General features: G+C 41.9%; 1 protein-coding gene across 1 annotated transcript in view; it reads left to right on the forward strand.

The window, feature by feature from the left end:
- Window positions 1-3,082, forward strand: part of NHSL1 (NHS-like 1) — a 102,543-nt gene extending 99,461 nt beyond the window's left edge. The window contains exon 7 of the mRNA XM_010574634.1: window positions 1,906-3,082. Within this exon, the coding sequence (XP_010572936.1) occupies window positions 1,906-2,629 (724 nt within the window). The 3' untranslated portion in view covers window positions 2,630-3,082. The remainder of the gene's footprint in view (window positions 1-1,905) is intronic.
- The last annotated feature ends 11,729 nt before the right edge of the window (window positions 3,083-14,811 follow it).

A 14,811-nucleotide genomic window follows, 5' to 3' on the forward strand; every position in this document is an offset into this window, starting at 1 on the left:
TAACTTTCTGCCACAATCCATACATGCTGAGAAAAGCTGGTTAGATGCTGACAGCGGACTGACTGCTCTGTGCTGCATTCACAGTCTTACTGAATTCGTTCAAGTCAGGATAACTGAGTCTTTCCCTGCAGATCTTTGCAACTGAATTTTTCTTTTTGTTTATTTGGAATTTCATTTAGGTTTTGGCAGCAGTACAAGCCCAGCATTGCAGTGTTTAAAGATACCCCTAGGCAGCCAAAACCCTAACGAAGGGAAATCTTTTCCCTGTAACTAATGCACACGCATGTTCGTGTACAGACTCGCAGAGCATCCAAGCACCAAATTCACTTGCTGCCTATGGCACTGATAGACAGTTAAATCTAGACAAGGTTCTTATGTTTGCCACTACTGAAGTGATCGTTTTATCCCTATGCTATCTTCTGGTGTCCATTCATCCTCAGGCTGAATGGATTTCGGTATTATATTCTTCTTCCAGAAAGGCAGGTGGAGGCACCAGCAGCTGAAAATAACAGCTGTTACAGCTGCCTGTGGGGGTATCGTGAGTGATCTGTGCATAAACTTCACCACTTAAGAGACAGGATCGCTCCAAAGTCTTGGCAGAGTTTATGGCAATGTCTGTTGCTGCCACCTACTCAGCTGATGGATTCTGCTACTTTGTTTTCTGGGGTTTTTTGTTATCAGTAGGCCGCAATGCAAAAAGACATTTGAGCTTGCCTCTGCAAAATCTCAAGGCCTTTAAGAAAGTATACAGCTAAAGATCATGTTACTTGGAAACCTGTTTTACAGGGGGAGCAGTCTGTATTGAACACATACTTGATAAAAATTAAAATGGAATTATAGCATGATAATGTTGTATTTGTAACAAGTCTGCTGACTTCTTTTAAACTTTTGCCAAAATAGCATATGTAAAATTAGCCTTTATACAATCTTTTTGAATTAATTTTTGCTTAGTCTGTAAAGAAGCAAAGCAGCTTTGCTACAGATACCAGGCATGTAGTACATTTATTTCTTTAAGATTTCAAATAATGTGAAAATGGGGCAATAGAAGTCCAGTTTCCACTTATTCCCAGTTCCATGATTGTTTCTTAATTTTGTTTTTGTTGCCCCTGCACTTTACATTTAAATTACAAAACGCTCCGCCCTTTCATTTGGAAAGATAACTTTCATGTCAGGAAGTTGGTCTCTCCTTCATTTAGTCAACAAGTTGTGCAATGACAGAGCACCAACAGAACTGTGAATTTTGTCTGTGCATCTTAATAGAAGCTGGAAAACTCAGTTTTCAGTATTCATTTAATGTTTGGGTTGGGGAGGGGAATTTTTTTTTAATCATTTAATCCAGAATGCTTACATGTGGCTCACTTTACTCCATCTTAACTTCAGCAGGAGTACGTTGCAATATCCCTTTCAAAGGCAAGTGCACTAAACTACACTTCTAATTCTCCAGAAAGCATCAAATGAAATAGTAAAACAAAACAAAACAAAAAAACCCAACATACTTTAGATTACATATTTTTAATCAAATCCCCAAACTAACAGAAAAATGGCATTGAGTATAATCTTTATAATGCATTAGTCTTAGCAATTGAATACTGACTCCGGAAAACCTGATTCACTAAATTTGCTTAAGTGTTTGGGACATCAGAATTGCTGGTTTTAGTAGTTTCATTGTTCCAGATTTGCAGAAAAAGAACAATACACTTAGCTTTTACCTCCAATACCTGCATTAATGCCTATACAGTTTTGGTGGTGTTCTTACTCATGCTTTAGATTTAGATTACTTCTCCCTTATTCCTCTCTTTGCTTTAGCTTAATTCATTGTCATCCCTCTACGCTGAGTTTAATTAGGGGAGGTAAAAAGTTTCATTTTTTGTTTGGTCCTCTTTTTCTGTTGTTTTTCAAAATCAGATCCAAAAGGAAAGTCCTTGGCCGTAAAGATTCTGAAGACGACCGTACCCGCAACCATTCTCCATCGCCCCCCGTAACTCCCACTGGTGCTTCCCCAACCTTAGCTACCCTCAAACAAGCCGGATCAATTCAGAGAAGCATTCGCAAGAGCAGCACCAGCAACGACAACTTCAAAGCCCTGCTGCTGAAGAAGGGGAGCCGCTGCGACACCAGTTCCCGCATGTCCGCGGCAGAGATGTTGAAGAACACGGACCCGCGGTTCCACCGGACGAAGACGGATGCCTCCCCTGACCTTTCCGACAGCCCTGCCAGCTGCTCACCCAGCAAGAGCAAACGGGCCCAGGAGGAGTGGGCCAAGAGCGAGGGCCTGATGCCAAGGAGCATGTCCTTCTCTGGCACTAGGTACGGCCGGTCACGAACACCCCCCTCTGCTGCCAGCAGCAAGTACAATGTCCGCAACCGCATCCAGAGCAGCCCCATGACTGTCATTAGTGAAGGAGACGGGGAAGTGGTGGAACAGTCAGAGGGCAGGGTCCGAAGGACTTTGGAAGAGCAGCAAGAGAGGCAGCTTGATATGTTTAACAGCGATGAAATGGACACGAATGACTTTCCATATGCCGAGGAGGCCGGCTGCAAGGAGACCTTGGATCCAACCCATCTAGACTTAATGACTCAGCCAGGTACTTCAAGGAAGTGTCTAAGCCCTTCAGCTGAAGAAAGTTAAAAGGCAGTGACAGAAGGCATTGGATATTAGTCTAGAAAATGACAGAGGACTAGATTCCGGAAGAAAGCCCAGACCAGGACAAGTTTACTTTGCTGAGCATTTATTCCATGAACTGCATGTGTGTGTTTAAATGCTAAAGCAATGATAGTTCTGCATGGTTGTGTTGGGGAGGACTTGCTATGAATGAGTGGTCTGTGGCTTAAAGAAAGTTAACGGTTGAATTTTTTGTGTAAAGCCTTAGAAGTCCTCTTGTGGGGGGGGAGTTTTCTCAGAGCCTGTAGGGGTGTGAAGTTTTTCTTTTTCTTGAGACTGCAATTGTGCAAGCAAAATTTAGGAATAAGCCTGAAAAAAGAGGAATGGGAAGGCTCCTGTGGTACAAGCTGGACATCTGCTTCAAAAGCATTGTAGTGGCGCAGCGCGTAGTGTGTTCATTAAGCAGAGGGAGGCACGATGAGGCACATTCACCTATGAGAAGGTAGTAGGTTGGTGCTGGGGTTACATGGCTTATTACTGGGGTGTGCCCCAGTGTTCAATGAAGCGTGTCCTGCTAAAGCAGTTAGGTCACCAGGTTATGAATTGGTCCAGGGTACTTTTTTTTTTTTTTCCTGAGGGAAAATGAAATACGTAGTTAACGTGCAAAAGGGAGCTGAGTTTTATAGCACACTGCTAGCTGCTATGCAGCCACGTGTAGCTTGGTGAAACACTCATTTCCAAGTGAATTGCTTCCTTGACTAGAGTATTCCCTTAGAGAACTGGAACAACTGGATGTGTGCGGAGGATGCCAGCAGACAACAGAAAAGTGGGAGAAGAATTAAGCAGTGTACTGCCAGAGTTTGGAAGGGTTGCATTTCTGAATTAGAAAGCAAAATTTGACTTTGAGAACTTGCACTACAGAGCTGTAGGTGGGGCCTGTCTTTCAAAATTGAAACCTGGGAGTTGTGTTTTGCCAGAAGTCTTTCTTCCATTTGTCAAAATGGGAAGATTATTACTTTTCATCACTTGAAATACAGATACTTGCTAACTTTTGGTTACCAAAGAATAAGTTACAGTTACTTTCCTTTTTTATTTGCCTGCAGTATTTCTCTTCTTTTTTAACCTTAATAATTTAGTGAGGTTCGGTTTTATTGTATATTTTACAGATAATAAAAACATTTAACGGTTTTCCAATTGTCAAGAAGACCATTAATTAAAACTGAGATATTGGCTGCAGTTTTTGGTTCTTAGTAGGAATGAAGCTTTTAATTTTTAAGAAGAATTTTGCATCACTTGATGGCGTGCGCAGTTTTTGTATTGTTTGTAAATATTGAAAGTTGTTAAAATATCTTTTGATCTCCCTACCGTAGAATTTATACATTTTTAGATTGCTTTTAAGAAGAAAAAGCACTCTTTGTAGATTATTTATTTTAGAGAAATATGCTTGTAATCTCTTTCTTCAATCCTTTACTTGTTAGTAATGTAAATTTCAGGGGCCTTCATTTAACTCTTCCCTTCACAAGAGGGGAATAGTGATGAAAATGCTGTGACTTTGCTTCAATAAAGAAAAAGGCTGCCAGTTGCCATATTGTCTTTTGAGTTGATTAAAATCTCCTTCAAAAGATGTGACCCACAGCGTATGGCAACCCACTGAATGCCATAAACCATTCATCGAACTACTAATCTCCAATTTTCATTGCAAAATTTACTAATTCACTTTAGAGACAACTAAAGTGTACTTACATATCCATCCCATTTTGGCATCTCAATGCTGAGACTAAAAAAATTTAAATAATCCAAAGCTTTTTCCAGTATCATTTGTGAGTGTTCCTACTACTTCTCTCTTACTTGCAACCTGTCGCAGAAAACTAAAATTCTTGGAGAACCAGATTATAAGCAGAGTGAGTGAGAAGTGAAATGAAGTGGAGAAGGTAAATCGAGCTGCACTCACTGGAACAAGGGTGGGATTAACTGGTGCACAGCAAACTTTCTACCATTTTTGTGTGCTAAATACATTTAAAGAACCATTGGATTTTTTTAATTAAATGAAAACCTAATTGGATAAAGTAGATAATTTCAGATATTATTAATATTGAACTGAACTATATACTGTTGCAGGGAGATAGTGTGAACTATTCTGCAGCTGCTAAATGTCTCCTGAGCATTGCTTTGGTGTTTCTCCCAGAGCTAATCACATGACACATAAGTGCTGTGTCCTTTTCACAGCAGGTACCATCCCTGTCAAAGCTGTGTGTGAATGCTAACTAGTCCTCATGCCACCATCCTGCCAGGAAAATACTCAGCCTTTGTTTTATTGTTTACAAATGGGGAAATCACTTAAAAGTGAAGAATTGCAGCGTTGGGGAAAATTATAGTTCTGGTGTCTGCAACTTCTGCAGTACTTCACAGCATTTTGCATAAAGTGCCTGTAGGAGGGAGCCTAGCCAGCTTGTTTCCCTGATGCTGGCCAGCTGATGCTGCCAGTTGTTTTTATAGGCTATATGGGGAACTCTTTGGAAAGTCTTGGCTTACATGCACACCATGTTGTCAATGCAGATAGGTGAGATTAAACTTCAAGTTAGCATGGACTGAATTACTTCTCTGGCCACAAGTATCCTTGATGCTCACATCTGGTGTAAGGTGAGTTTGGGTTGAGGCTTAGGTTTTGGCTCGTGTGCAGAAGGCAGCGTTTATGTAGCCCTACTGATGCTGCTACGTGACTACATTTTACACAGTATGAGATGTAGTGAAATACATTAAATGTGCTGAAATATGTTTAATAGTGCTTGTAATGGTATTTATTTAGGCAACTGATGTAACTTTCTTATGGCGATATCACCATGTCATCTACCTGCTGCCATCATCCTCTGTAGCAGCACACAGAACTGGTTAGTAGCTCAGTTTTCTCAGCAATACAGTCCTTGGCCCAAGTTTCCGCTGCGAAACCTAAGAGCACGACAGCTTCAGGCTGTGTTTTCTGTACTGTCAACAAATTTGATGTGTATGTAATTATGCTAAGGAAAACATGCTTAATTTTCTGTCATGCATCCAACTTCAAAGTTACTTTCTTCCATGATAAACTTCCTCCATAGGGAGGTTTTGCCATTGTGGCTTTATTGGTCAACAAGTATAGATTAAGTTTAGCAAACCTCTGCTAAAGACATCCAGAGCAGTAGGAGAGGAGGAAAAGTACACAAACTTTGGGCATGCTAAAGAGAAAAGGGAGATTGTTGTCACCCTGATGCTTAATAAATTATACTGTTTCAGGGCTTGTTCAGAGTTCACAGCTGGTTTACAGTTTGCCTCTAAAATGAGTCATTATTGAAGCTAGGTGTGAGATTAATTTCTGGTTTTCCTTTTATTGGGAATGGTTTTCAGCTACAATCTTTTCTGAAATTTTGCTGTGTATTAACTCATTCTGTGCTTCCTTCATTTATGTTCAAAGTTTGTTCTTACTGCCATCAGATGTAGGCAGTCCCAATCCCCCTTAGAATTGGAGCCCTTCAGTTACTACATTAATACATTCATAAGGCTTTGTGGCACTTACAAGCCTCCACTGTTTATATACTGGAGAGAGGAGAATGTAGTATCTTAATTTAAATGAAGGATGGTTATGCAAGGAGCAATAGCTTGGTGAGAGGAGGTTTGGAAGGTTACTGGAAATCAGTTAAAAGAATTGGGAAGGAAGCGGATTTGAAGACAGGGTTTTGAGGAACCAGGACTGAACGCTGGTTCATGCATAAGGCTTGGCCTGAGAGAAGGCACAGAATAATGGCAGAAAAGGTGAAGCAGGGAGATTACTGAGAAGTACATTGAATGCACAGACGGACAGTAAGGTATGAGGCAGGCAGGCTAATGCAGATTCTTGAAGATGAAGAAGCTTTAGCAAGTACAGAAGAGAGAAAAAGGCAAAGGAACAATGGGGTAGTCACAGCAAGGGGAAAGAAAAATTTTAGCCTATGTGTTTCTTCACAGTTCAAAGGGTATAGAAGGCCAAAGTCAGTCAAACATGAAAAAAAGTTTTAGAAGAGGAAGAAGAGCAAAACTGTGAGAGCTTAGAGAAGCAGTAATAGGCTGAAGTGAGGAATGCTCTAGGAGACCTCAGGCAACACTGGGCAGGTGGCTACAGGCTTGAGCACAACCCTTGGAAGGGTTTTGTACAGAAAAGCCGTGCTTGAAATCTGAAAAGAATATGGGATAAGGAAGATAAAAGCTCAGATTCATCCTGCCTAATTTCTACCAACAACCCTGTGTCCAGTGATTCCTGTGGACTAGCTGCAGTTCTCCAGAGACCTGTGTGCTGGTAACTTGCTAAACCTTCAGTCGTGTCCTGGAGCAAAGAGAGGCCACTAGTGCATGCAGCACAGGGATAAACGTTTTCATGATGCTGCAAGCAAATATGTCTTGTCAGGTATTGTTTGTATCCCAGAAAGTTCTGGAAAAGCCATTTATAGCAGCAGTCGCTGCTCCAACAAAGCTGTTGCCATAGTACATTTAAGTGGTTCAAAATGATGCATTGTTTGCTTCTATAAAAGAAGATTAAAAGGATGGAGTTCAAGAATAAAACAAAGTGTTAAAAAAATTTACAGTGGCAATGAGGAATCTTTTTATCTATTTTATTTAAAATAACTTCAGTACTCAAAAAAAGAACACAAAGCTAGAAATTACATTAGCTATATAATGTACAAGGTACATTATATTAGCTTTCTGAGTTCCCCCTTATATTTTATTTTCTGAATAACTTTCAGAAGTTATTTCTTTCCTGGTTAAGACTAGCAAAGTCTTCTGACATAAAATTGATAATTTTCTCTCTAAAGAGGTGTTATCAACTTTAAATTTGAGTGCACCGTTAAAATCTTGCAGGTATGCAGTACTGGATCATGACTGTGTCTATACTGGTGTGAATTAATAAACAACAGAGTAAAATACAGAGATGTCTGATAAAGAAGTGCTATGTCCTATATTGTTCTGAAAGACTGGGTAAAAGCCTTGATAGTGCTTCCCCAGCAGAATGAGTACATTTTATGTTGCAAATTTAGCTCTTTGCAGTTAGCTTCTTTCACATAATGCACAACCAACCTTTTAAGGGCCAATCAATTCTTCTCCCAACAATGCTAATGCAAAATGTCATTGATTTTTAGTAGGAAATTGTCTGTTAATAGCGAATCCAAATGTGTGTGTATATGCATGTGTGAGGGTACATACAGACGAGAGAAAGGCCAATCCCAATGTACATGAGTTGCTTCTGTCTGTAGCGTACTGCTCTATTTGTGTACCAGCCTTTGGTATAAAACCAGAAATTCTAGCTACTAAAGGAACAAAAAAAGTAAAAATCCGTCAGGACATGTAGATTGCAGAAGTTTCTGCATATTCACTACCTCTTGAAAAAAACAGTAAATATGTAAGTTCTGTGTTTAGATGGTAAAATCTAATTGGGGGGGAGATAGATTAATTACAAAAACAGTTAGATCAAATCTGGCAACGAACAAGAAATACAGGAAACAAAATGTTCTATCTGCCATCTGAAGAAGAATGCTTCCATGACAGTACTTAAGAATTGCTTAACTCCCATGTTCTTGTACATCTCGGTCATAAACTAATGTTGTCTTTAAAAGTCAGTCAAATATACATTGTTAGCTCCTGAAGGCAGGAACTTCCGTGCCCATTTTTCTGCAACCCAGTGTGAAAAGAGTGTTAGAAATGTAGCTAGTAATTTTGTTTGGAAAAAGTAAACTGATTTCTAGGCCAGTTTAAAACCGGTGAAAGGGCATTACACTGACAAGAGCATTCAGTGGCCAGTGCAGTATCACCAGTTGAGAAGCTGCCCTAATGGAGTCTGAAGGACAGTCCAATCCTTCTCTCCTTGATCAGGATGTTGTAATGTGCTGCCTAAAAAACAGTGATCATTGTAAATTACTGTGCCAACTGGGAGCTGCAGTGTAGTCAAAAGGATTTTAAAAGAAGCAAAGCCCAGATTTATGTAGTCAGTACAGCAGTCACAAGCTAGGGAGTGACAAAGATTTTAATATATTTACCTTTTTATAGAGTCCTAATACAAAGCAAAAGTACATTTCAGAAAGGAGATCTTAAGACAACAAAAATGCGCGCACCGGGGAGCATGTGGCTGGGAGCAGAGGTCATGCAGTTGCACAGAAGTCAAAGTGTGGCTCTGGGGTAGCTGACATCCACTTGCAAGCCATGGACATGACCTACAGTTCCAAACCACTGGCGATCCCAGATGAGACTAGCGTATCCCCATACCCAGCACACTTGATGTCTTAGGGCAAGTCTGTTATCCGAGATCAACCAAACTTAAATTCTACAGAAAGGTACCTGTGATGTGATATACAGGAAAAAAGTGTACCTCAGTGTAACATTCAAGAGGGTAGCCCTTTATTTATTGCAATGTGAAACACTGATAAGACTGTTTTTCCCCATTTACTGGCGCAGCTTTTTGCAAAATTTGTCAGAAGTGAAGATTGTGTTGTGGGGACATGAAAAGCAGTTGATAGATTATTTCTCTGAGTTTAAAAAGTCACCAGCGCTACTTTGTTTCTAGACTGTTAATCACAACCCTAGGCAAGCCAGCTTGTGTAAAATAAAAGCTTTTCTGAAGTCCAGCTCTAAAGACCAGGACTAACTATGCAACAAATTGGTCATCTAATTCATGGGATAAGTTTCCTGCATGATGTGGCAACCTCTGTAGACCCTGGTTGGGTTTTGGGAACAAAGAATCTCAAAAATTACTTTCTGTGCCATGAACATACCCTGTCTCAAATGATCACCAGTGTCTGGGAAATTGTAGTGACCTCTTAGAAGAGAAACTGTTAGTCCATGTTAGACATTATCTAAAATACTTGCTGAGAAAAGAGGGAAGTATCTTGACAATAAATGGAAATTGTCTTTCTCAAAAGTCATCCTGGTTGTTACTCTTGTTTGTCGGACTTTTCCTTCTTTGGATAAGCTACACCTATTAGTTTATGTAGACTGCCATAGCAATATTCTTTCAACAGGTATTTCCTCATCCTGCTTCAAACATCTTGCTAGCATCAAGACTTCTTTGTGATACTGGTACATCTTCCAAAAGTCCTGCCAAGAATAATAAATATGAAGGGAGTCTAAGTTTGGTTGTCCTTTATGCCCTAGTCTATAGACCATGGACTCCCAAAGTTCATCTGTCTGGGAAAATGCCATCAGTGGCAGCAGCTCCTGCTTCTGTGCCAGTCCATGTGCATACATGACAGCATAGGGTCCTCCAGCTTTGTTGGCTCTTCAGTTATTGTAGACAGCTGAAACCTTTTAGTTTGCTAGGCTGTGGATTCAGAGGAGAGTTTCCTGCAGCTACATTTCTCTCACCTCTTCTAACATGATGTGCCAATCTTCGTCTCCACTACCTTTCCCCTCTCTTAGCATGTCTGCTCCCCTTAGTCACAATCCCCAATGCCTTCTTTTCATTCTCCTCCAGCAGAGCTCCAGAGACTTATCCTGACCTCCAAGCTCTCACTCCCTATCCCATTTCACACCCAGCTCCCACAAACTGGAAGCTCAGCTCTGTGTCCTTTGCCACCCCACCTTGTCCTCACACCCATGAAAGGACTGCAAACAGCTACGGATAGCAGTGACACCAGCAATAACAGCATGGACAGGCGCTCACAGGGTGCACTTAAATGCACGGTGGGAGATGTCTCTGCTGTCAGCATCCAACATCAAGTTGTGGTTAGTGCCCACAGTGTGGGAGCCTCTCCTCTAGCCTGTTAGCCTACACCTTGCAAGACTATTGGCTACAGTCTATTTTACTGTGAAGTCTTCACTTGCAAATGTTTGGGTTTCCTAAATATCTGTGAAGAGAGGTGGCCCTAGGACAAAAGACAGTGTGTATTAAACATCTTTTCAATGAACAAACTTTTAAGATAAATGGTTGCACACCTTGGTTTGATTTGCATTTCTCAAGAACTTGGATGTCCTGAGAGATGCTACCTGGAGAAGCAGAATTCTATCAAATAGGGCCGAACTGGGAACACTGAAAACAACAGAAAAGATCTGTGTTTTTCCTGGTAGTCTTCAATTGCGCTTTTCAGCAGTCTATAACTCTGAGAAGATACTGGAATCTGGAATTCGGTTTGTTTCCTTCATGTTTGCGATGTACTCAAGTTTTTCCTCTCCTCCCTAGCTCCTGTTGGCACAATGTTTTCATTGTGATATATGAACAACCAATGTGGGATAATAGTGGAAGATTGGCAAGGAGGATTGTAAACATGCTCAAGTCACTTGCAGCTGGGGTGTAGACAAACACATATATCATACTAATGGTTGTTCAGCCTTGTGTGTTTGACAAGTAGGACGTCTGTGTTTAGATAACATAGGCCTGTGATAGACTTAGAGGCACCCTATCAGACATGCTTGAGATTCCTGCCCTGCTGTGGGAAAGATCAAAGCACAGTGGTAAACTATGCCTGCGCGAATCCCCGATAAACAGGTGAAAACAGCAGTTTCGGCGATCCTTTAGCATGGATTGAGCTCTGCGGCACCTGCGTCCCTGCTTGTGTGCCTCTGCCCGGGTGCTGCTTTGGGGATCCCCCAGCTGGGATCGTTTCGAAGGTAACGAAAATAAATGTACTCTTTGCATTTAATCTGTGGTTGTTCCTGTGTCCTGCCTGTGCCGACTCACACATGTTGGCATAGTCGGCAGGATCCAGGAACAGCCGTGCCCTAGCTAGCAAAAAAGTCAGGGACTGGGGAGGCCATGACGGTGACCCCCTGCATTCCGGGCTGGCCCAGTGCTGAGTGCTGGACCCCCACGGCCACTTTCCTAGCTACACGGGCTCCACCAGAAGCATGGCCTGAAATAGGTGATGGGGCAGTGGTAACCCCCCAGACAATTGAAACAGCTATGTGTGGGTTGCCACGGAAAGTGGCGTGGGAGTCTTCTCGCAAGCTAGCAGGGAGATTGGGATGGTTATTAATTACCTGTCTTAAAGGTCTTGATCTTGAGGTTGTAGCATTACAGAGCAAAATGAGAGAATTGGAAAAGGAAATCAGGACTTTACAAGATGCAAAGGTGATCATACAAGAAATGATTACTACTCAAGCAGAGCGGTGCCATGGGCTGCAAGGTACTGTAGAGCAGTTGGTAGCATGTATTGCTAATAAATGAAGGGACAGATATGGAAGTAAAGTTTTGATTTCCCAAGTTTGTGCTCTCACCGCAAAACCTTCGTGGGATCCCAAGGAATGGGAGGAAATTATCTGGAGTGAATCCTCCGACTCTGAGGTTGAGTTTGAGTTGGATTTAGAAGGCAGGGAGGTGGTAGAAGCACACCCCCCCATACAAGTGAAGGGGCAGCAGGAAAAAACAGATGGGGGAGTGCAGGTCACACATACTTACACCCTGAAAGATTTAAGGGAACTTTTAGAGATTATTAGCAAAAGAGTGGGGAAGGCATACTGGCATGGATTTTGCAAGCTTGGGATAGTGGAGCTGCATCTCTCTATTTATTAATGGGTGAAAAACATTTATTAAGCCTTATAGCTAGTGATGATCAGATACAACAAAGATACGCTCAGTTGCAAAATATCAGAGATCCTGATGGGCAAGATATTATTGCACCTACTCTATATCAATTGTGTGCAGCAGTTTTAATAGCATATGCTGAACCTGTGAAATTAGTGTTGTCCCTCAGAAATTGGTGTACAATGGAGGAGGGTATTAATTTAGTGGGGCAGATGGGGGTGGCTCATGCGTTGATTAAAGGATCCAATCTGGACAGGGTAGCAATAACGAGAAGTATCAAAATGCAGCTTTTGAGAGGAGCACCTGCCTCACTAAAACCATTGATTATACCAGCAGTCACAAATGCTACTGGTAACATAGGCGCCCTAGCGAATACCTTGAGGGTAATTGGGGCTGTAACTTCGGGACCATTTGTGTGGGTGGTGGATAAAGGAAAGCTGGCAAAACCGAAAGGCGTTACAGCATAGGTGATGAGGAAACAAATGTGGAATGATCTTTTACAAGCCAGTGTCCCACGATTCAGAAATAAATGGGATCACAACATCAGAAATGTTTCGCCGATGACAAAAATTAGTGCCTATGCCAAAAAGCCTGCTGACCCCGGCCCTGCCGCCCACTCCGCGCCCACCCTCCGCCCCACCTGCCACCTCAAGGCAAGGCACTACGTGGCAAATGCCAAAACAGCAGAAACGAAGGTTTGGCAGGTCCCCCAAAATTGCTGCCATGGTAGCCTCTTACAGCGCAGGGGACCAGCGCCCCTATGTTCCTTTAACCATGAAATGGTGGTCTCGGAGGATTTTACATGTGTTAGTTCTAGTGGACACTGGAGCTGAAGTTACTGTATTACATAGTAATATTAACAATAAAGAAGCCACATCACAGATCTGTGGATTGGGGGAAATCCAACCCCTGCCCTCTGAGCTAAGGTTATCTTAACAATAGGAAATGCCACTCCATTTACCATGACAGTGTTAATTGCCGCAATTAAATAATATATTTTGGGTATTGATGTGTTGGCAGGGCGAAGAGTTGAAGCTTTAAAAGGTCACTTCTGCTTCAGAACTTCTCAAGCGGGATTCACTATTCAATCTACAACCACCTTGCGTGGATTCCTGAAGTGGGATCCTGTTGTGGTGCCCGTGCCTGCCAAGGCGGTAACTGTAGAACAATACGGTATTCCAGCAGGGGGAGGAAGAAATTACTCAAACAATTCAGGCACTTCAACAAGTGGGAATTGTTAAGGAAACCATGACTGCTTTTAATAATCCCTATTTGGCCTGTTCGAAAACCAGACAGCACTTGGAGAATGACTGTAGACTGTATAGAGAATTGAATAAAGTCACCCCCCCACTTGCAGTTACGGTACCAGACATGGTTACTTCTATAGAAAAAATTAGCAAGAATTTACAATGCTGGATGGTGGTGATAGATCTTGCTAATGATTTCTTTTCGATAGCCATTGCTTTAGAACACCAAAACCAGTCCTTTACCTGGCAACAAAAGCAATATATTTTCCAAGTATTGCCTCAGGGATACAAATACAGTCCCTCCATTTGCTGCCAAATGATAGCAGCTGATGTAGCACTATGGCCAGGTACCGCTACTGTTTAGCATTATATTGATGATCTATTGATTATGACAGAGTCACAACAAGAAATTGAAGTAGCTGCCGAATTGCTGAAAGGGCATTTACATGACTGAGGCTGGGCAATTAATCCAAAGAAAATACAGGGCCCTAGTACTACTGTACCATTTTGGGGAATAGTTTGGCATGGACAGATTAGACAAAAACCACATAACGTACAGCAAACAGTCCAGCGATTTCCTGTACCAACCACAGTGAAACAGCCACAGACTTTCTTGGGACTTTCAGGGTATTGGAGAACTTCTATCCCACATCTGGCAGCATTAATGCGCCCTCTGCAGACGCTAACTAGGAAGAAGATTGTTTGGCAGTGGACCAAGCAACAAGAAGCTGCCTTTGATGCCTGCAAAAACACTTTGATTGAGCACGTGCCATTATACACTCCTAGGCGAGGATATACTTTTGAATTAGAAGTAACGATTCTAGATGATATAGTCTTGTGGGGATTGTGGCAGATGACTGGGTTGAAAAATCAGAAAGAACCTGTAGGATTTTGGTCCAAGACATTACAAGGTACATTATATCCCAATGGAAAAAAAAAATTAGCTGTAGTTTGGGCACTACAAGAAGCTGAAAGAATCACAGGCCAAGATAGCATGACGGTACTCACACCCATACCTATTCATGGGTGGGTTACTGCTGATATCGTCAGGGCCCATGCAGGGGTAGCTCAGGCAGCCCCACCTTGGAAATGGAAACATTATTTACAGCTGTCCTGGTTTCGGCTGGGATAGAGTTAATTTTCTTTCCAGTAGCTGGGGTTAAACCACAACAACAGCAATGATTCCTACCAGGAAAACCACATGTAACCACTTGACACCACTTTTCTAGGAACTGTGTCATTCAATTGTATGCCCACACCAGGGGAAACTCCTCCCATTGGAGATATCCCTACATCTCCTGTGGAGGAGGCCCCCCCCTTATGACGAGTTAATAGAAGAGCACAAAAAAGATGTCTGGTTCATCGATGGAAGTGCAACATACACGGCAAATGGACAAAGACAATGGAGAGTAGTTGCATGTTCTCCGGTTCCAGGAATTATATTATGGTAA

Source organism: Haliaeetus leucocephalus, unplaced genomic scaffold, assembly GCF_000737465.1.
Source record: "Haliaeetus leucocephalus isolate CR32 unplaced genomic scaffold, Haliaeetus_leucocephalus-4.0 Scaffold450, whole genome shotgun sequence".
NCBI lineage: Eukaryota > Metazoa > Chordata > Aves > Accipitriformes > Accipitridae > Haliaeetus > Haliaeetus leucocephalus.